This window comes from Neoarius graeffei, chromosome 14 (assembly GCF_027579695.1).
Source record: "Neoarius graeffei isolate fNeoGra1 chromosome 14, fNeoGra1.pri, whole genome shotgun sequence".
NCBI classification, from domain to species: domain Eukaryota; kingdom Metazoa; phylum Chordata; class Actinopteri; order Siluriformes; family Ariidae; genus Neoarius; species Neoarius graeffei.
In genome coordinates, this window is record NC_083582.1 from 70,902,275 (window position 1) to 70,925,226 (window position 22,952).

Genomic DNA, 22,952 nt, shown 5'->3' on the forward strand with positions numbered 1-22,952 from the left:
TGGAGTGGCAGCGGCTCTCAGAAGTAAAGATGGGAAGAGGATCACCAATCCCCCTAATTCTGCGCCGACAAACAGTGGAGCAATATCAGAAAGGAGTTCGACAGTGTAAAATTGCAAAGAGTTTGAACATATCATCTACAGTACATAATATCATCAAAAGATTCAGAGAATCTGGAAGAATCTCTGTGCGTAAGGGTCAAGGCCGGACAACCATACAGGGTGCTCGTGATCTTCAGGCCCTTAGACAGCACTGCATCACATACAGGCATGCTTCTGTATTGGAAATCACAAAATGGGCTCAGGAATATTTCCAGAGAACATTATCTGTGAACACAATTCACCGTGCCATCCGCCGTTGCCAGCTAAAACTCTATAGTTCAAAGAAGAAGCCGTATCTAAACATGATCCAGAAGCACAGACGTCTTCTGTGGGCCAAGGCTCGTTTAAAATGGACTGTGGCAAAGTGGAAAACTGTTCTGTGGTCAGACGAATCAAAATTTGAAGTTCTTTATGGAAATCAGGGACGCCGTGTCATTCGGACTAAAGAGGAGAAGGACGACCCAAGTTGTTATAAGCGCTCAGTTCAGAAGCCTGCATCTCTGATGGTATGGGGTTGCATTAGTGTGTGTGGCATGGGCAGCTTACACATCTGGAAAGACACCATCAATGCTGAAAGGTATGTCCAGGTTCTAGAACAACATATGCTCCCATCCAGACAACGTCTCTTTCAGGGAAGACCTTGCATTTTCCAACATGACCATGCCAAACCACATACTGCATCAATTACAGCATCATGGCTGCGTAGAAGAAGGGTCCAGGTACTGAACTGGCCAGCCTGCAGTCCAGATCTTTCACCCATAGAAGACATTTGGTGCGTCATAAAACGGAAGATATGACAAAAAAGACCCAAGACAGTTGAACAACTAGAATCCTACATTAGACAAGAATGGGTTAACATTCCTATCCCTAAACTTGAGCAACTTGTCTCCTCAGTCCCCAGACGTTTACAGACTGTTGTAAAGAGAAAAGGGGATGTCTCACAGTGGGAAACATGGCCTTGTCCCACCTTTTTTGAGATGTGTTGTTGTCATGAAATTTAAAAATCACCTAATTTTTCTCTTTAAATGATACATTTTCTCAGTTTAAACATTTGATACGTCATCTATGTTCTATTCTGAGTAAAATATGGAATTTTGAAACTTCCACATCATTGCATTCCGTTTTTATTTACAATTTGTACTGTCCCAACTTTTTTGGAATCGGGGTTGTATAATCAAATTTACAAGCTAAAAGACAAGAACAGACGCTCATACAAAGCTACTGTTAAAATGCATCACAGTTGTCTGAAAAACCTCAATCAGCAGAAACTAGATCGACAGTATCTAGTGCAAGACAAAACATGTGAATGACCAATCGCACATACAACCCCAAATCAAAAAGGGTTGGGACAGTATAGAAAATGGAAACCAAAAAAACAAATCCAACAACACAGCAGTGATTTTCTAAATTTACTTCAACTTGTCGATAGGATGATTGCAGATAGCACAAATCCAAGATATATATTTCATGCTTTGCTCTGGTCAACTTCATTTCATTTGTTAATGTATATCCATTCCTGCATTTCAGGCCTGCAACACATTCTCAGAAAAAAAAAAAGAAAAAAATGGGAGCAATTTAGGGCTAGGAATGAGGTAAAACAATTACATTATGATATAATTAGAAACTAGTGATGATTCATGATTTGGATCAAAGTCTTTGTGGAGCAAAGCTGGGCTGAGGACTTCCAGTAAATTATTGAAAACCCAATGTTCCTCAAAGGTAACACGAAGGGATTTGGATAACACACTGAAATAATGAGAAAAATCCAACCTTGACTTGAATTAAATTTATTCAGAGAAAAACAAATCCTTCATCAAGAAACAATTTTTTTCAACAAAAACATGTCACTTATTAGCAACCCTGGAAATGATGGTCAACACAATGCAATTGACGCATGTTTCCCATTTAAATTGTAGTTTTGAGTTGATTGGCATGTGCAGCAAGTTTTAAGCTGTAATCCAGGACTTCCTGATTAACTGGGGTATAAATAGGAGTTGACGAAGGCAAAATTGATCAACATGGGAACACGCAAACCTGTCATGGTCCTACCTGTGGGCTTCTCTCTTCAGGTAACATCTCCACTCAGCATTACCGGCCACGCCCGCCCTCACTTCCTCTTATTAACTTTCAGTGACCGTCATTGGCTGTTGCCGATCACCTGCTTTCCCCCGTGTGTATTTAAGCTGCAGTTCTCCCAAGCCTCAGTGTCAGATTGTCTGCAACTCTCAGCCTGATAACCTGCTCTGTGTTCCTACTACTCTGACTCCTGAAAATATCCTGTTCCGTCTGACTCTGTCTGCTCTCCAGCCCCGGTAACCTGATCTGCCTTCCGTTCTGTCGACTCTGCCTCTTGCCTGCCTCTCCTGTACCTTCGCCTGATCTCCAGCTCGATCAGCCCTGCTGCTCGCCTGCCTCTCCATCTGCCTGGTGTGAGCAGCCCTGCCTGGAGCCCTACTCTTCAGCCCTGGTAACCTGACCCTGCATTTCTGTCCCCTATCTTGCTACCTGATTTGTGACTCTGTGTTCCAGCCTGCTCTCTAACTCCTGCCTGCTGAGGGTCTGCTTGCTGGGAGACTGCCTGAAACCCAAGTACTGTCAGCCTACAGTCACACCTCTCTGACAACGCCTGATCCCATCAGATCTCAGAAGCTAAGCAGGGTCAGGCCTGGTCAGTACTTGGATGGGAGACCTCAGATGTCACCACCAGCCATCCCTGCCTCTCGGTTCTCCTGCCACTGGACTTCACCCACACAGATTCTCCCAACTCCCTTTTCCCCTGTTATTAATAAACTGTGGTTTGAGCGCATTTGATCTCCTCTCCTGTTTGGTCCCTGACACAAACCAAATGAGGGAGAAGTGTGTTGACCTTCATAAGTCAGGAAATGGTTATTAACAGCTACTCACCCGGAAGTGTCCATTTCTACTGTTCGGGCAATAATTTAAAAAACTGGACACTGACTGGAACTATTGTAAACTTGCTGGGAAGAGGACCAAGTTTAATTTCCCCTCCATGTACAGTGAGGAGGAGGGTAAGAGAGGCAAAATAAATAAAAATCATAACTGTTGGTAAATTACAAGAAAAACCGCAAGATTTTGCTTTTCAAGTCTCCAAAGCCACAATCAGATTCCACCTCCATGCCCACAGATTTTATGGAAGGGGTCATTACACGCCATGTAATCTTGTTAGGGTACATGGACTCTCTGAAATACCAAGACATTTTAAATCAGAATCTGGCTGCCTCTGACAGGAAACTAAAACTGGGTCATCATTGGATCTTCCAGCAGGACAATGATGGAATAGAATAGAATATCTTTATTGTCATTGTAAATGAATACAACGAAATTAAAATACAATCCTTGGTGCAAAAAAGTACATCTAAAAACCTGTGAAAATAATACAAGATAAACTAATAACTACATAAATAATTTAAAAAGTTATTTAAAACAGCAGTCATCACTCGCAAACATTCATATCCTATGGTGTGGAGGGCATTGCACGATCCCGTATTGTATCATATTCCTATTTTTGAATGTACAAGTTTGCTTTATTTAATGCCCTTATGGCACTGGCATAGAAACTTTTCCTAATCCTGTTTGTCCTAGCTGTTAAATGACCTATACAGGTAGTCGTCAACTTACGACTGCGTTTGGTTACGACTGACCGGTCGTAAACCGACCTGGTCGCAAGTCGGCCTATGTTAAATGAACATAAGTATATTGTGATGTGTAATGATATTGTAATCATCTTAAAGTCTTATTTTATCAACATTTTCTTATTTCATTACCTTGGCTCATTATTTGGTTTAAGTCAAACACTGCATACTACACTGCGTACAGTACAATTTGTTTAATATGTGCAAAAACAAAAAATAAGAAATACAGGTGTGAAAAATATAAAACATTTTAGTTTGAAACATACCAAAATACAAATGTAAAACATAGCAAAATACAAAACTTGGTGACCGCTGACATCACTGGTGCTCGGCTGTGGGTCGTCTACGTCATCAGCTGTTGCAGCGCTCGGGCTGGCAGGAGGATTTGCTCGTTTCATAAACCAGGAGCTGGGGCGGAAACTGTTGTACGCGTCGAGGCGCTCGATGCTGGGCGCTGCCAGGAGCTGGGGCGGAAACTGTCGTACGCTCAGCTAGCTCAGCTGGGAAACACTTGCCAGTCATAACCAGACGGTCATAAAGTCGATCGGTCGTAAGTTGCATAGGTTGTAAGTCGACGACTACCTGTAATGTCTGTCCGAAAGCAACAGTTCAAAACAGTGTGTCCGGGGTGAGATGGGTCCCTGAGAATGTTTTTTTTTGTTGTTGTTGTTTCTTTTTAATATTGTGGGAACTATACAGAGAATCCTCCAGAGAGGGGAGAGGGCAGCCAGTGATCATCTGGGCCGTAGTGACGACCCTCTGGAGCGCTTTCCTGTCTCCTGATGTGCAACTAGAAAACCACACACAAATACAACGCAGATTCCAAAAAAGTTGGGACAAAGTACAAATTGTAAATAAAAATGGAATGCAATGATGTGGAAGTTTCAAAATTCCATATTTTATTCAGAATAGAACATAGATGACATATCAAGTGTTTAAACTGAGAAAATGTATCATTTAAAGAGAAAAATTAGGTGATTTTAAATTTCATGACAACACCACATCTCAAAAAAGTTGGGACAAGGCCATGTTTACCACTGTGAGACATCCCCTTTTCTCTTTACAACAGTCTGTAAACGTCTGGGGACTGAGGAGACAAGTTGCTCAAGTTTAGGGATAGGAATGTTAACCCATTCTTGTCTAATGTAGGATTCTAGTTGCTCAACTGTCTTAGGTCTTTTTTTTGTCGTATCTTCCGTTTTATGATGCGCCAAATGTTTTCTATGGGTGAAAGATCTGGACTGCAGGCTGGCCAGTTCAGTACCCAGACCCTTCTTCTACGCAGCCATGATGCTGTAATTGATGCAGTATGTGGTTTGGCATGGTCATGTTGGAAAATGCAAGGTCTTCCCTGAAAGAGACGTCGTCTGGATGGGAGCATATGTTGCTCTAGAACCTGGATATACCTTTCAGCATTGATGTTGTCTTTCCAGATGTGTAAGCTGCCCATGCCACACGCACTAATGCAACCCCATACCATCAGAGATGCAGGCTTCTGAACTGAGCGCTGATGACAACTTGGGTCGTCCTTCTCCTCTTTAGTCCGAATGACACGGCGTCCCTGATTTCCATAAAGAACTTCAAATTTTGATTCGTCTGACCACAGAACAGTTTTCCACTTTGCCACAGTCCATTTTAAATGAGCCTTGGCCCAGAGAAGACGTCTGCGCTTCTGGATCGTGTTTAGATACGGCTTCTTCTTTGAACTATAGAATTTTAGCTGGCAACGGCGGATGGCACGGTGAATTGTGTTCACAGATAACGTTCTCTGGAAATATTCCTGAGCCCATTTTGTGATTTCCAATACAGAAGCATGCCTGTATGTGATGCAGTGCCATCTAAGGGCCCGAAGATCACGGGCACCCAGTATGGTTTTCCGGCCTTGACCCTTACGCACAGAGATTCTTCCAGATTCTCTGAATCTTTTGATGATATGCACTGTAGATGATGATATGTTCAAACTCTTTGCAATTTTACACTGTCGAACTCCTTTCTGATATTGCTCCACTATTTGTCGGCGCAGAATTAGGGGGATTGGTGATCCTCTTCCCATCTTTACTTCTGAGAGCCGCTGCCACTCCAAGATGCTCTTTTTATACCCAGTCATGTTAATGACCTATTGCCAATTGACCTAATGAGTTGCAATTTGGTCCTCCAGCTGTTCCTTTTTTGTACCTTTAACTTTTCCAGCCTCTTATTGCCCCTGTCCCAACTTTTTTGAGACGTGTTGCTGTCATGAAATTTCAAATGAGCCAATATTTGGCATGAAATTTCAAAATGTCTCATTTTCGACAATTGATATGTTGTCAATGTTCTATTGTGAATACAATATCAGTTTTTGAGATTTGTAAATTATTGCATTCTGTTTTTATTTACAATTTGTTCTTTGTCCCAACTTTTTTGGAATTGGGGTTGTAGTAAGTCAATATGCTCTCAATGGAGCAACAGTAGGAGGACACCAGTAGTTTTTGTGAAAAGATGGTAGTTCCTGAGCGCTCTCAGGAAATACAGTCTCTGCTGTGCCTTCTTGATAACAGTTGTAGTGTTGATGCTCCAGGTCAGGTTGTCCTGAATGTGGACCCCCAGAAACCGAAATTCTGAGACCCTCTCCACACAGTTTCCACTAATAAACAGGGGCAGAATGTCTGTTTTTTTCCTTCTAAAGTCTATGATCAGCTCCTTAGTCCTGGTGGTGTTTAAGACCAGGTTGTTATTCGTACACCAATTTGACAGCCGCTCCACCTCATCTCGGTATGCGGACTCATCTCCCCCAGAGATGAGCCCCACCACAATATCATCAGCCAACTTGATGATGCTGTTACTGGAGTGGGCAGGGATGCAGTTATAGGTATAGAGGGTGTAGAGAAGGGGGCTCAGCACACAGCCCTGAGGGGAGCCAGTGCTGATGTTGAAGGCAGAGGAAATGTAGGAGCCTACTCTCACTCTCTGAGAGCAATCAGTGAGGAAGTCTTTAATCCAATGACAGATGGTGTGGGATATTCCCAGGTTTGTAATTTTGGTCACCAGTCTGTTCAGGAGGATGGTGTTAAAGGCAAAGCTGAAGTCCACAAAGAGCAGCCGTACATAGCTCCCCTGCTGCTCCAACTGGGACAAAGCAAGGTGGAGAGATGTGGCTACTGCATCCTCTGTGGCCCTATTAGCTCTGTAGGCAAACTGGTGAGCGGTGTGAAATAATTTGAGTTTGGGCCAGTTTCGCGAAACACTTCAAAAAATGATAGGTGCAAGTGCTACTGGCCAGTAATCGTTAAAGCTGCTAATGGTGTTGTTCTTTGGGAGGAGAACAATTATGGACTTTAAGCAGGGTGGGGAAGCAGATGAAAACAGTGCCCTACAGAATGTTGTCGGGACGAGTAACAACTCGCACACAAAAACAAACAAACCAAACAAAGCACCGAAAAGGAAAGTGCTGAGCTGCTGTGTCTATGCGCACCGCCATCTTGCATTTGCCCACCAGCAAAACAGGAAACCCTGTTTGCATGGAAGATGCAATGATCTGAAGCATATGTCCAAATCAACACAATAATGGTTCACTGAGCACACAATCAAGCTTCTGCCCTGGCTATCTCCGTCCCCTGACCTCAACTCCATTGAAAACCTGTGGGGTGAACTGATGAGAGTGAACAAGAAAGGGCCAAGGACCCTGGACAAAAATCTGGAGAGATTGTATAAAGAGGATTGGTCTCAGATGCCCTGCTCTGTATCTCCAACCTTATAAAATATAGGAGAGACTCAGGGTGGTTTTACTGCAAATGAAGGTTGGACAAAGTATTCAATGCAGGGGTGCCAATAACAGTGGCACATGTTTTTGTTGAAAATAATTATTTCTTAATGAGGGATTTGTTTTTCTGTGAATAAATGTATTTCATTTAAAAGGTTGGAGATATTTTACACACACTTAGGGTGTTTTCACACCTGGTCCCCTTTAAAGGAACCAGACTCAGTCCTCTTTAAGTGGACCAACAGAAAAAGAACTCAGTTCTTTTTGTGTTCACACTGAATTTATTACAAAGAGGACTGGGTTCTCTTTCTGGTCCAGTTAAGCTTTGATGGGGCCTCAGTCCTCTTTCTGTTCACACCAGGTCCTCTAGAGCCCTCAGACCCCCAGTGCACGGAATTCTGGGCAATTTTCTCTTGAATCAAAATGTCTGCTGCCATGCTTGCCCTGCTGTATTCTTTGATCAAAATAGTGCGGATTAAGAAAAATAAAATTATATAAAATATAGTTATATTATTGTGGCCGACTCATCAGTCAGTAAGTTCAGAGAACTGTAAAGCGGCTGTGGTAAGTTCCAAAAGGAAGTTGAGTTTCCCTGCTACAGTCACGTGACCAACTACGGCAAACGAAGAAGGTTAAACTACAGTGAAAAAGGCAAAGTGAACCCAGTGCGCTTTTTGTTCACAATGCGCAGATTAGGCGAACTGTACCGTTGATTTTTAGCGAACTGTACTGAGACCACCTCCTGAGGTGGTCTCACTTCGGTTCGCTTTAAAGGGGTCTGGGTATGGTTGGAGTGTTCACATATGCACAAAAAATGCTGAGTCATCGATCTGAGTTCGGTTAGATGGCTGAAAGGGACCAAGTGTGAAAACACCCTTACTTACCTGTACTGCCGTTCCATCAGCATACAGCAAAGACATGTTAAGTCCATGGACACTTTTCTTTTGGAGCGACTCACAATAACCACCCACTCAGTGAGGGTACAAATCAAATAATATGCAGATTACAGAGATTTTTTTTTTCTTTTAAATCCTGCCTTCATGTTTCAGTCAACTTGGGTTACAAACAGCTCTAATACTATACAGCAATTGTCTCACAAATATTTCATCATATTCTGCTCGCTAAAACATGTTTAGCAGAGAGATAATATCCTTAAGGAATTCCCGTTTAAAAAAAAAATCTCATCCTCTCTCCACTTCAAAAACAAAGGCGAGGCAAAGCTAGGCATGCCCTCATGAGTAAAGTTATTGGGAGGTTAGCATAGCAGGCTAGCAAGCACTTCTGGAATACTGAAAAGTAAAATGAAGGGAGCTGAGGAAAACTAGCCACCATATTTAATTCAGAATACTGAAGATGAATGAATGAATGAATGAACGAACGAACATCAAGGACATTTTATCCTGATGAGGGTCATAGTGGATCAAGAGCCAATCCCGGTAACACAGGGCATGGGATTGTGTTGCGAGAATTCACCAAATGGAAATGGTTTCAATGTTTTTTAATTGGTTGTTTTTTTTTTAATATTATTTATTGATTAAGATTACATTTTTACATTTGTTATGCCATGTTATTTCTTGTTCCATTTTATTTGCTGCTCAGCACTTTGGTCAACAAAAGTTGTTTTAAATGTGTTTTATAAATTAATTTATCTTAAACCAGAATGCTGCCCAATCAGAAAGGGCACCAAGCTAGAAACCTTACAAAGATCTTAATGCAGAACCCTTGAGCACTTTTTTTTAAAGCCGCTTTCACATAAAAATAAATAAATAAATAATAAAAAAATTTCCCGTTCCCACTCAGACTTCCATAACAGAAAAGTTACAGATATCTATGTGGCGGGGGGGCGTGGCCAAACGTCGGTCTGTGAATGGAGGGGGGAGTCAGGGAGGGTCAGTGGTGGAATCATTGCACCTGATGGGAATTAACCTGTGTTTGTGTGTCTTCCCCAGTGACCATGCCCTTTAAAAGGAGAGAGAGAGCAGAGAAAGGGAGCTCTCTCCCCCCATATCTGAGTGGCAAAAGTATGTGAACCTCTAGAATTAGCAGTTAATTTGAAGGTGAAATTAGAGTCAGGTATTTGTCATCCCATTGATTGAAATCAGGTGTGAGTGGGCACCCTGTTTTATTTAAACAACAGGGATCTATCAAAGTCTGATGTTCACAACACCTTTGTGGAAGTGTATCATGGCACAAACAAAGGAAATTTCTGAGGACCTCCAAAAAAGCATTGTTGATGCTCATCAGGCTGGAAAAGGTTACAAAACCATCTCTAAAGAGTTTGGACTCCACCAATCCACAGTCAGACAGATTGTGTATAAATGGAGGAAATACTGAAAGCAAAGGTTCACATACTTTTGCCACTCACAGATATGTAATATTGGATGATTTTCCTCAATAAATAAATGACCAAGTATAATATTTTTGTCTCATTTGTTTAACTGGACCAACAAGCTTTACGTGTGTCAGTCCACCAGATTTTCATACCAAATGCTCAGAATATGGATTGAGTTATACCTGCTGCATTACACTAACCAGCCTTCGCATGCAGGAAATACAAACCGAAGTGAAATTGGACCAAGGAAAGTTACTGTAAATGACATGAAATCGTGCATGCAACCCAAAATGGTCCAGGCAGAAAGCCTTTAAAATGTCCATGATGTTCCAGTGATATTACATTAATAGCATTTAGCAGACGATTTTATCCAGAGCAATATACCGTACAACACACCCAGAGCAGTCTGGGGAGCAAGTGGGGATTAGGTGCTTCGCTCAAGGGCACTTCAGCCATTCCTGCTGGTCCAGGGACTTAAACTGGTGACCTTTTGGTCTCAAAGCTGCTTCTCTAACCATTAGACCATGGCTTCCCCTAGCTAGGTCTAAAAAGTGTATTTTTGGACCAGAATGACACCATGGATTTGCAAAACAGCTCGAGGCAATTTAATCTGATGCCTCACTGATTGTTTGGCACCATGCCAAATTAATTTTTGGCACTGTGCCAATTATGTCAGAATATTAGTCACAATACTCCATTTCTAACATGGGACCAACTTTAACCTGCACAAAATATTACCAACAAAACTGTTGTTGGTACGAGATGGTCATAAAACGCGTTTTCATTCTTTCTAACCTCTGAACATGTAGTGTTGAAAAACATGGAGAGCAGCACTCAGAATCAAATCAGTTCATGTACAACAAATGGACGCTATCAAGTGTTGACTGATTTCCAGTTCTGGACAGTAACTACATGGTCATTTAAAACGAGTCCCTGTCTCAAGTCCTCTAGAACCAGCTTCAGTCCAACACAGTCGTAGATGTTGAAAGTGGTAAATGTATCCCGTAGGGGTGCTGTTGAGGTATTTATTCGTTGATAGTTACAGTACTGGATCAGCCAGCAAAAATGGTGCAAAATATCGCATGCTTTTCAACGCTGTTTCTACGCATTCTGTAAACAGAGCATCTGGTACAAAAATCCCATGGTACGACACATATTTGGTTCTGTCCTGTTCTCTTACATCTTGGAATGCATGTCCCATGGATATGGCACTCCCACTGGCTCTCCTGATGTTTGGCTTGTTGTTTTGAATATGAGTAGTGTCGTCACAATCACTACATCTCCACCAGCAATGTCACGACTGGGTAAAACACGTAAATCTGATGGTTCCGATTCCTACTGGAGCCTTGACAAAAGATTTCCGTAAATGTTCCAAGGTTGACATGGGGTAGATTAATGTTTTGACTTTGCCATTTTGCTCCCATTCCAACAGGACACCATTACTGCATGGTTTTCACTGAGTGGCAATGGGGTACAGAGGCTTTGCACTGCCATGTAACCCCTATAGCAATGGTAACTATGCCACTGTGACAGGAGGAACACTTGTAGTGCTTCATTCAAACGATTTAGCTGTTTTTGTTCAGTATGGGAAGGTTTTGCTGCGTTTTTGGATGTGCAAATCGTTCTGAATGAAACAAAGACAGATTTTTTTAATTTACCAAAAGTAAATAATCAATCATCGGGGGAAAAAACTAGACTGATTGCGAAATGTAGAAGGGAAAACTGGCTTACAAACATACAAAAGTGCAGTGAGGCGCTCATTCTTATTCAGTCAAGTGAACATGAATGTAAAGCTACGGTCACACTACAGCTCGTGATGCTTTGCGATGGGTTATCGATGAAAATTAGGCATTTGATGATGATGATGCATGGCGATATACAGGCGAGCTAAAAGTTGTGGTCACACAGCAGGCAAACACTTGACTGTCATGCCTTCGCACGCTCAAGCAGCCACACTTGCTCACAGGAGCCAGTCGTTATGGGAAACACCTGATGCTGATTTGAGTGCAATCAGCACACGCAGATAAGGACACAGATGCTTTGTGAAGTATTCTCATCATCACTGTCATGTTTGTTTCTAGCCATGTTTATGACTCGGCTTCTTTCGAGTTTTGTTTTTGTAAATACCACGCCTGCTAATAAACACTCTTCCCGCACTTAGACCCGTCTACCGCTGCATACCTAACAGAATACTTCGTCTCTGTGAACACAGCATCCTTATATACGTGTGGTGACTGCACTCAAATCAGCATCAGGTGTTTCCCATAATGACTGGGTCCCAAGCATGTGCACAATGTGCTGTGAAGGATCCCTGAATGTAAATGCACCAAGTCTCGGGATGGTTAGGTTCTGCCGAGCTGATGTGTTGACGCTCATGTTCACTTTACTGGATAAGAATGAGCACCTTGCTGCAGTTCTGAATTTAATTTTTAAAAAAATTCTTACCTTTGTGGAAATGACGTGAGCATACCACAGGGTTTTTGACCTCTCCATTTGACACAGAGTCCTGCCAATACCCTCGCCAGCACTCATTCATGGGAGTCAACAAATGTACTGTATGCATGCAATTTAACAAATCCATATTCAATTACACTCAACTGATTTCTGCATCTTAGTTTTACCTCCTGTTCCTCTTCTCAAACCTCTAAAACAAGGAAAAGATGTGGAAAAATCAGACAGGTTTGGTTTTTTTATGCCACATTTACTTGCTGAAACCATTTTACCAAACAGAATAATAAATATATGATGAGAACAAGTGAATCTCTAAACGTGATTGTGGAATCTCATCACCATGACTCACTGAGTTAATAGTATTCTAATAGATGATGCCTCAGTAATTAATATACATACATTATACAGACATTACAGTTTCACCTGTGTATTAATAACTCTCATACAGGTCAAAGCGTGCCAAATAATTTAACATGGAAACGTTCTGACTGAGCATACAAATATAGGCCTATGCCGGACAAGCTGCAGCTGATGAGCCATAAACTGATAATCCATTATCCATCCATGTACCAAACATTCAGCATACATTTGATGGTTTTTTTTTTTTCAAGCACTCATTCATCTACACATACAAAACGTAACAATAACGGACCAACTCGTGACCACTGCCCAAGTGAAAAATCACAGACACGCTGACGCTGTTTACACCTGGTCATTTCATGCGTCTTGTATCCAAGATTTACATTTCCTTTTTTGGTTAAAGGTTTGTGGTTAGCCAGATAGCTAATCAGATTGATGCATCACTCAGAATAAGCATAAAAAGCTTTCTATGCTGACCTACGTCCTGTGGAAAAGTCGGTTGCCATAATAAAAAAAACAAACAAACAAAAAACCACAATTTGTGTACAGCTTTATGTTAATGGCGCTCACTTTCTTGGGATGTAATGTATTGGTGGTAAGATTTTTGGTCATCATTGGTGGCTTTCAAAGACATGAAAATGATTACTCAATTGGATTCAAGTTGTTTTAAAGGCCTCACACCTACAATTAACCTGGATATCGAAGATGCACAAAACGATGAGGTGTAACGGAGTCATTCAGAAAGCAAGGTAGGAAACATGAGAAGCCTAAAAGACAGCCGAACGACATGGTATAATTTCTCATCACCACTAGATTCACTGCTTTTCTGCAGAAGAGAGGAGGAGATTACAAGAAGCCATCACTATTCAGCCATGCTGGCCACATTGGACAAAAACACTCAGGCAAGAAAACCAAGAAAAAGAACAAGGACAAGTAACAAGTTCAGATATTCCAAGGTAAATAAACTGCAGAGACGTATAATAAAGGTAAGAATATTTGAGTGCAAGATACATTCTGGGGCATACAAATTTTTGCATTCAAAATGAAAAGCCACTTGTTTGATCCCTCTACCAATATAATCTTCTACTCAGTCCACAAGGTTTTCAAGTTGTAGTGCCACAGGAAGTTATTTTTAGTGCTCAATCACTCATTCACATATCTTTACTCCATGGTTGATTCTGGGTTGTGATTTCTAATAAAAAATAAATAAATAAAGGGCTGGACAGAATCCAATCAAACTGGCTTCCAAATTGACTATACTGCTATACACAGGGCACATGGTTTTCACACGTCCTGGTACTGCACTAAAATCATACAGGGAGCTGTTTGGGATTCAGTCCAGCTCCATAGAGAAATGGAACAGCTGTGTTGTTATAAGTGTCTAAAATTGTGGGCACAAATAAGATGTAACCTTGTGGAATGAGATGCCCCTAGTTCTGTTATGTCTAACTAAAACCGTGACTGGTATTTCAGTATGTTTGGTAAAAAGACCGATTGCCAACACCACTTTGATTGAATGACCCTTACACAACTGCTGTCAGTGCTAACAGTCATTTTTAAAGGTACAGAGCTCTTTTGGTCCTAAGATTGATTCGATCTGAGATTTGTGTGTGTGCAAAATCCAAAGAACACATGGAAACCAGATGTGAAAGAAGAATGAGCAGATACAGTAGATTCCTTCGGTCCTTCAATTCAGCCCTTGACAAACACCATGGAGAGTCTCACACATTCCTTTACCGCCACAGCACCTGCACCGTGACATCTTTGATCAGGTCATGATCTCAGAGTCAGACTCAGTCAGGATCTGTGCTACTACACCTCCAAGCACAGACAGCAGGAAAAGAGAATGACCTCACTTCCTTTCTAGTACAAAGAGCTTTGTGTGAGGTTCCTGAGTCACTTCCTGACAGCCTGACGATAGCTGTGTCTCTGGCCTTGGCTGGTTCCGGTGCCATTGCCTGTGCTGGGAGGAGCCTTGTCTCTGGCACTGCACGTGCCACTGCTCTCCTGGAGACTGGGACTGGACTGAGCCCTCTGCAGAGAGCCCTCTGCTAGCAGCATGGCCTCAAAAACTGAAAGATCATCACTCCCACAGCGTTGCTTCGCTCTGAGCAGCATGCTGTACGTCTCGTATCGGGTTTTCTGAGGGGGACAGAGAGAGAGAGAGAGAGAGAGAACATTATATGTGTCTACAAGTAATTTGTACCACAAGTCGGCCTAGTGGTTAGCATGTCCGTCTATTGATTGGGAGATTGGGAGTTCTACTCGCGGTCAGGTCATACCAAAGACCATCATAAAAATGGTACCTGCTGCCATCTGGCAAGGTGCGCTGCAAAATAGATGCGAGTGGGGAGTCAAACTCTTACGGTTACCAGAGGACCCACCCCCCACTGTAACCCTAGCTGTAGAGGCGAGAGGCCAAGGGCTAAAGAAGTGGAGATTGGCACCACCCAGTGCACCTTAAGAGCCTTGTTAGTACTGGGACAGGAGACTGCCTGGGAAGACCAGGTCTTGGACTTTTTTTTTTTTAACAAGTAATTATTTCTCTGGGCGGCACGGTGGTGTAGTGATTAGCGCTGTCGCCTCACAGCAAGAAGGTCCTGGGTTCGAGCCCCGGGGCCGGCGAGGGCCTTTCTGTGTGGAGTTTGCATGTTCTCCCCGTGTCCGCGTGGGTTTCCTCCGGGTGCTCCGGTTTCCCCCACAGTCCAAAGACATGCAGGTTAGGTTAACTGGTGACTCTAAATTGACTGTAGGTGTGAATGTGAGTGTGAATGGTTGTCTGTGTCTATGTGTCAGCCCTGTGATGACCTGGCGACTTGTCCAGGGTGTACCCCGCCTTTCGCCCGTAGTCAGCTGGGATAGGCTCCAGCTTGCCTGTGACCCTGTAGAACAGGATAAAGCGGCTAGAGATAATGAGATGAGAATTATTTCTCTGGTTTGATTCTTCCTGTGTGGTAGCCTAATTTTATAAAATTCAGCCTGCTCTAGACTGCAATTTGTCCTGGCTCCCTGTTGGTGGAATGACCTTCCCATTGAAGTCAGAATTGCTGACTCCCTGACCACCTTCAGGTACAGACTGAAGACTCACCTCTTCAGGCTGCACCTCTCCCCTGCATCCCTGCCCACTGTGTACGGTAAATCACATATCGGTCTTGGCCAACTCAGGCTGTGTACAGTCTCGCCTGGGGGTGGCTGTTTTGAGTGCTCTATTTTAGTTGTACAGCTCATTTGTATGGTTGAATTTTTTGTTTTCCTTGGCTGATTGCTGGTATGATCACAGTTACACAGCATTATTCTGTTACTTGTTCAGTTGGCACTAAAACTTTCTTGTCTAGAAGTTCAGCACTTCTTGTACCCGATCTTTGCACTTGTACGTCGCTCTGGATAACATCTGCTAAATGCCTGTAATGTAACATAAATGTAAGACACCAATAACATGTTTAACTAATTTCATTTGTGTAACTTAGTCTTTACAAAAACCATTACAGCCCATAGTCTCACCCATAGTCAGCTGGGATAGGCTCCAGCTTGCCTGCGACCCTGCACAGGATAAGCAGTTATGGATAATGGATGGATGGTATTTCTGATGACTGAAAAGACTGATCCTCGCATGCAACATCTGCCTGTGCAAGTTGCACTTGATAGATGGAGGTGGTCGTGGTTGGGTTTGCCAGATCCTTTGCCTCTATGGTTTGTCCTCTTCATTTCTTTGACGTTCTTCTCCGAACAATTCTACAGCAGGCAAGATGGCTTGACGCCAAAGTTTGTGATCTACCACTTGTTCTTCCCAGGTTTCGGGGTCTTCATAGTCAGAGCTGATCTTTGTAACGTTGCAGAAAGCAGCTGTGGGGCCTTTTGCTGGTGCTGCGTTTGCTACAGAGGATATGGCGGGAAAGTCTGGTGTTACTCATACAGTGCACAAGGCCTATCCATCCAAATCGATGTTTGATTATGGTGGCTTCAATGCTGTTGGCTTGAGCTTTCTCAAGGACTGCAACATTGGTGACGTAGTCCTCCCATTTGATTTTCATGATTGATCAAAGCTTCTACTAGTGAAAAATCACTAAAGTTTCTTGATGTCTCAAATGTACAGGGTTCATATTTTGCATCCATAGAGTAAGGTTGAAATGATGACAGCTTGACACACCATGAGTTTGGTTTGTGGTTTTAAGTTTTGCGAAGATGTGGTGGGATAGTCTTCCAAAAGCAAGATGGGCAGCACAAATCCTGTTCTCCAGATCTTTGTTGGAGTTGCACTGCACTTGGAGGACACTTCCAAGATAGGGGGGAGAGAGGGGAAAGTGATTTACCTGTTCCAGAGGGGTGTTTGAGATTGTGATGTTGAAATTTGGAAGAACTGTCTTTGGAGCAGGTTGTGCAAGTACTGTGGTTTCCTGGATATTGATGGTCAGACCAAAGTGATCATATAGATCACTAGTTCCTGCAATCGAAAGCAGGGGTATGCCATGATAGTTGCAATCTCCCTTCTTGAAAATGGTAATGATGCCATTTTTCAGATCAGCAGGTGCTCTCTGAGCTTTCCATATTCGAAGGATGAGCATGAAAAACATTGTTTTCAAAGGTAAGCCTCCATCTTGAATAAATTCCATAGGGATGTTGGGCAGCATAGTGGTGCAGTGGTGAACACTGTCACCTCACAGCAAGAAGGTTCCGGGTTCAAACCTCACAGCTGATGGGGGCCTTTCTGTGTGGAGTTTGCATGTTCTCCCTGTGTCTGTGTGAGTTTCCTCCAGGTGCTCTGGTTTCCCCCACAGTTAAAAGACATGCAGATTAGGTACAATGGGGCCACTGTAATTGGCGCAAGCTGTCGTGGTTTCCCAGCCATACATCTCGCTATGGCAAAGCTATATTTTTTGTTAAATATCCACACGTGTTCCCTTGTCTGTGTTCGAGCTGTTGATTCGTCCACCTCGGGCCCGAGGGAAAGGCATTCACGAAGGAATCCAGGGTCTCTTTCTGGGCGAACCCAACAAATATATATTAAAAAAAGTGTTCTTGTAGTTATTATCCAAATGTTGCGTCTCCTCAGGTGTATGAGCTGGCAATGTGTTGTTGGTGTACTGCAGTTTGGTGATCAGGGTGACATTGGTCAATCTTTGTGAGTAGAATGTGGACAGGATGCAAAGTTCTCCATCAAAGTGATAACTATCTCCACTCCTAGGTAGTTGTTTGTTGTTAGTTCATGGAACATGGCTGCCAGGTACAGGGAGAAGAGTGTTGGACCATCCTTGCTTCAGTCCACTGGTAATTCAAAAAGCTCTTCATAGATGTTGTTCTGATGAGATACCCGTCCAACCATACCATCGTGGAGTGCTTGGATGAGTATGTTACAAATTGGTTAGGGTAACCAAAGTGTCTTAGAACCATACACATAGCAGTTCTCGGCAACAAGAAAGAGATGTTTTTGTTGTTCTCTGCTCTTTTCCTGTAGCTGTCTTGCACAGAATATCATACTGATTGTTCCTCTGGAGATGCGAAATCCACACTGCAACTCGGGTAGAAACTTCTCAGAGATGATTTGGAGGCAGTTGAGCAGAATTCTGGCAAATATTTTTCTTGCAATAGAAAGCATGGATGTGTCATGAAAGTTGCCACAGATGCTGCAATCTCCTTTCTTGAAGATGGTAATGATGCCATTTTTCGGATCAGCAAATACTCTGAGCTTCCTGTAATCAAAAGATGAGCGTGAAAAGCCTTTAAAAAATAAATTAAAAAAAGGGTAAGCCTCCATTTTGAATGAGATCCAGAGGAATGTTGCCTGGTCCAGATGATTTCCTTAGCTTCATTCTGTTGGAGTGTTGGTTTCACTGAAATCATGATATGTTGGTGGGGCTGACAGCCAAGGTTGTGAAGGATGTAGGGGCACGTTTTGAAGAATGCTTTCAGCAACGGTGGAATTCCTGTTGAGAAGCGTTTTATCCAATGCTTGAAGATGCTGGCCTTGTCACTTGCGAGGGAGTGATCCACACACTATGATCTTGGGACTATCCTCTGGGGCACATATGGTATAAGACATGCAGGTGAGAAAACTGCAATGGACTGCCGCGTACTCCATTGTAGTCTTGAGTCGTGCCTTCTTAGCCAGTCCATCTAGCATAGCCCTTTTCCGCCTCTACAGCCATTGGGAATCAAACAGTGGTGAGGGTTCCTCTTCTGCCTGCTTTGCTGCTGGGACCCTTAACAGGTGACCCAACCTAAACTAAACACCTCTTTCACTTTCACAGTTGTCAAGGTCTGATGGAGCACATTTTCGTGTGGGATCTTGTTCTTGCCATGTCCCTCCCTCCTTTATCCAGGCTTGGAAGAATGCATATTCCCAAGGTGGAGTTTAAAAATGTGTAAGGGGAAGAACAAATGCACAATGTTTTGTGCTTAAATGCATTTTAACATGATTTCTATCAATAAAGCTCTCAAACACTTCTTAAAAGTCGTGCAATATTTTCTGCAAAACAAACTCACAATATTTGGTGAAGGCCAGCAGCAATCAATGCCTTCCCATAATGTCTATTAAGTTTGTAGAACACTCAGTTATTGTGTATTATAATGTGTTATGGAATGAATTAAGATTTTTTTGCCCACTCTTTTAAAGATGCCATATAAGACCTGGCACTATAAATATAACAAAACAATGCTAAAATTAAACCGCTGATAAATATTTATAGCCAATTATATAAACTAGAGATGGGTAGCAAATCTTGAATGCTTAAAAATTCATAGTAGTCTCTCACCTCAAACTCCAAATACTCTTCCCTAAGTCTGTATTCTTCAAGCTCACGACCTTTAACCTTCCGGTCAGGTGGGTATGAGCGGAGCTCTGCCAACTCCGTGGAGGTGGCATGAAAGCGAGCCTCATGAGCCTCTACCTGCTCCTCCTACACACACACAAATATATTATACACACACACAAAAAAATTACATTTTATATATACATACACACACACAATATATATAAAATATCTCCCTGTATACCAAAATTCTCAGCTATTGTTGGGTTTCACGTGACGTCACATCTGCCTCATTAGTTATGAAATACTCTAGCTGGTGCTCTATTGATACTAAAGCTCAATTGACAAAGCGTTTGTACGAAGAAGGTGCATTGCTTGCATGAAAAATGCCTTACGCTTGCGTTGTTTTAGGTTGTTCGAATCAATCAAACCGTGAAACTGATCAAAGTTTCTTCAGGGTTCCCCGTGAACTAATAAAGGGTGAATGAACACAGGATTTCACAAAAAGATGTGGAGAAAGGTGGCTTTTGAACCTCTCGATGAAATCGAAGGGAGCCGAGTCGAAGCGTGCTCGAGTTTGCAGTGATCACTTGGTGAAAGGTTTGTATTTCCCTCTCAGCTCTGTCCTTCGTGTTTTCCAAGTACTTTTCTTGATGTGTTATTTTACATTACTTTTTTTTTTAGTCACAAAGTGCTAAAGCTCCCAGCTGTTTCTTTGTTTACTCCTTACAAAGTCCATATGCATGAAGGTCGCGACAAAATTCTTCCCCAGCCGTACAGTTACAGTACAATGCGCCGTGATCACTTCTCCGTCTTGTTTAACTAAGATCCAGGTCTTCAAAGGGGTTTCTGATGATCTTTGTGAATGATTTAGCTGAGAGATAAGAGCCAACACAAGTGAGAATCAAGCCAACTGTTGTTTGTTTTCACTTCAACTTGCAGCGCTTCATTGTAAAGACGCAAACGAAAAGCTTAAAACAAACAAACAAAAAACCCCACATACTTACACGGGCAAAAACAATCCAGGATTCATTCGGCAGTGACTTGATCCCGAGGTCCTTTACCCAGCCACATACAAAAAAGTTGTAAGCCTCCATACTCTTCCACACTTTCATCTGTTTTGCAGTGTAGAAGGACGTCTGCAACACCAGATAGTTGGAGATGTCGGGGAACTCGACGGAAGAGTAGTTTTCGAGATCGTATGACAAATCCTTCTTTCCCAGACTGTAGGGGTCAATTCCATCGCACATAGCAATCTTCTGAATAGATCTAAAGTGAGCCGTGGCTTCTAGATTACGAGCATACTCTGATAAGTTATCGCTAGTTGTTTACACTACGGCAGCTGTTTAGACCACCAGCTATTTCACTTCCGGTAAAACCGCTAAGAAAAGTCACATGACTGAAACCCAGCAATACTCTCACATACACTAAATCACACACTCTCATGCGAGTGTAAATTTCATCAAGAATTTTAAATTTAGTTTTAGTCACTTCATGAACATTATAGTTATATTTCAGTTACATTTTAGTCTTTTTCCCCTTACAGAAAAAACACATGAATTTCCCATGTATTTCACGTGATCACGTTACCACATGTGGTAACATGTGGAATACATGGTATCATATTTTGTAACATGTGTTACCATGTTACCACATGTGTAAAACATTCCCACATATGATTCACATAAAACTGGGCCAAAACCACGTTTCCCATGTGCAAAACACATTTTCCACATATTTCACACGTGAGAAATCACATGTTAAAGTCACATGTGAAGTTCATGTGGTTTTTCTGTAAGGGTCGTTTGGTCAAGATTTTTTCACTGGAATTCCATTTTAATTTTAGTCCATGTTTTAGTCATAATTTTCTCCGACATGATACTTTCATGATCCTTATTGTAAAATGTCTGTTACTGTTTTGTTAGTTATCGAATGAAGATGGCATTTTGTACACTGTGATGGTCAGTGATGGGAATAACAGCGTTAGGAATAAACGGCGTTACTTTTTTTTAGTAACGAGTAATCAAACTAATTACTTTTTACATCGTTATAACGCCGTTCCCGTTACTTACAATAAAATACTCTGCGTTACTTTATTAAAGCTGTTCTCATCTGGCACGCTGCTCGTTCAGCCTTTCTTTACTCTGCTTTAGTGTGGGGCGGGGAGACACGAGACAACGGCATAGTAAGCCAATCAGAGTAGATTTGGACAGCATACGTAGGTAGGCTCCGCCTACTGCACTACTGCGCACACTTTCAATCAGAAGACCCAGCGATGGCGAGCGGTCAGCCCAGCACTGCGCTTTCACACTGGAAATACAGCCATTACTTTTCATTACTTGAAATAAAAGGCAAAAATGTCTACGTGCAATGCACATTATGTCGAGGAACAAAGCGTTTGTCCTCGTCAGTGGCCAGTAATTAGTAATTTTAATAACTACAAAAATATATTAAATTTGATAGATGTCTTCTCACATTATCCCACAAAAATATTAATATAGTGTAGATAACGTTACTAATTGGTTCTGTTAAGTGTCAATTTCAGTCATTAAACACATTTAACATTCACTTTTATTATGATTACACTAATTGAATTTGATTTTTTTTTGGGGGGGGAGGGTAACACAAAATGTAACGGAATAATTACTTTCCCTGGTAATTAGTTACTTTTATGACAAAGTAACTCCGTTACTAACTCAGTTACTTTTTGGGAAAAGTAACTAGCAACTATAACTAATTACTTTTTGAAAGTAGCGTGCCCAACACTGGGATGGTGATGACCCACCATTTCCATATAAAAAGATGTTACTTTGTTCAGACCAATGCCGTGTGCATGTGTTCCAACTCGTAGACCCGTTAGAATCCAGGAGCATTGTGAAAACTGTGCGAGCAGCTAAGCAAGTGAGCCTAGCGAACCAGAGTCTCTCGCCTTCCAACTGTATTTGGTCATTTATCACAAATCTGAAGACATTTAGCACAAAGTCATTTCGCACAAGTTATAAGAAGATTTCATCTTTATTTTAAAGGAACAGTCCACCGTATTTCCATAATGAAATATGCTCTTATCTGAATTGAGACGAGCTGCTCCGTACCTGTCCGAGCTTTGCGCGACCTCCCAGTCAGTCAGACGCGCTGTCACTCCTGTTAGCAATGTAGCTAGGCTCAGTATGGCCAATGGTATTTTTTGGGCTGTAGTTAGATGCGACCAAACTCTTCCGCGTTTTTCCTGTTTACATAGGTTTATATGACCAGTGATATGAAACAAGTTCAGTTACACAAATTGAAACGTAGCGATTTTCTATGCTATGGAAAGTCCGCACTATAATGACAGGCGTACTAACACCTTCTGCGCGCTTCGGCAGCGCATCGATATCTGAGCTCCGTATCAATGCGCTGCCGAAGCGCGCAGAAGGTGTTAGTACGCCTGTCATTATAGTGCGGACTTTCCATAGCATAGAAAATCGCTACGTTTCAATTTGTGTAACTGAACTTGTTTCATATCACTGGTCATATAAACCTATGTAAACAGGAAAAACACGGAAGAGTTTGGTCGCATCTAACTACAGCCCCAA

The 22,952-nt window shown here is 42.1% G+C and overlaps 1 protein-coding gene across 4 annotated transcripts in view; it reads right to left on the bottom strand.

Moving 5' to 3' along the window:
* Window positions 1–12,503: 12,503 nt before the first annotated feature.
* The window catches only part of LOC132898581 (PH and SEC7 domain-containing protein 1-like), a 164,690-nt gene continuing 154,241 nt past the window's right edge, over window positions 12,504–22,952 (bottom strand). For all 4 annotated transcript variants that reach the window (XM_060940291.1, XM_060940294.1, XM_060940292.1 and 1 more), the window contains 2 exons: window positions 19,384–19,527; window positions 12,504–14,776 (listed from right to left, as the gene is read on the bottom strand). In XM_060940291.1, the coding sequence (XP_060796274.1) occupies window positions 14,531–14,776; window positions 19,384–19,527 (390 nt within the window). In that variant the 3' untranslated portion in view covers window positions 12,504–14,530. The remainder of the gene's footprint in view (window positions 14,777–19,383; window positions 19,528–22,952) is intronic.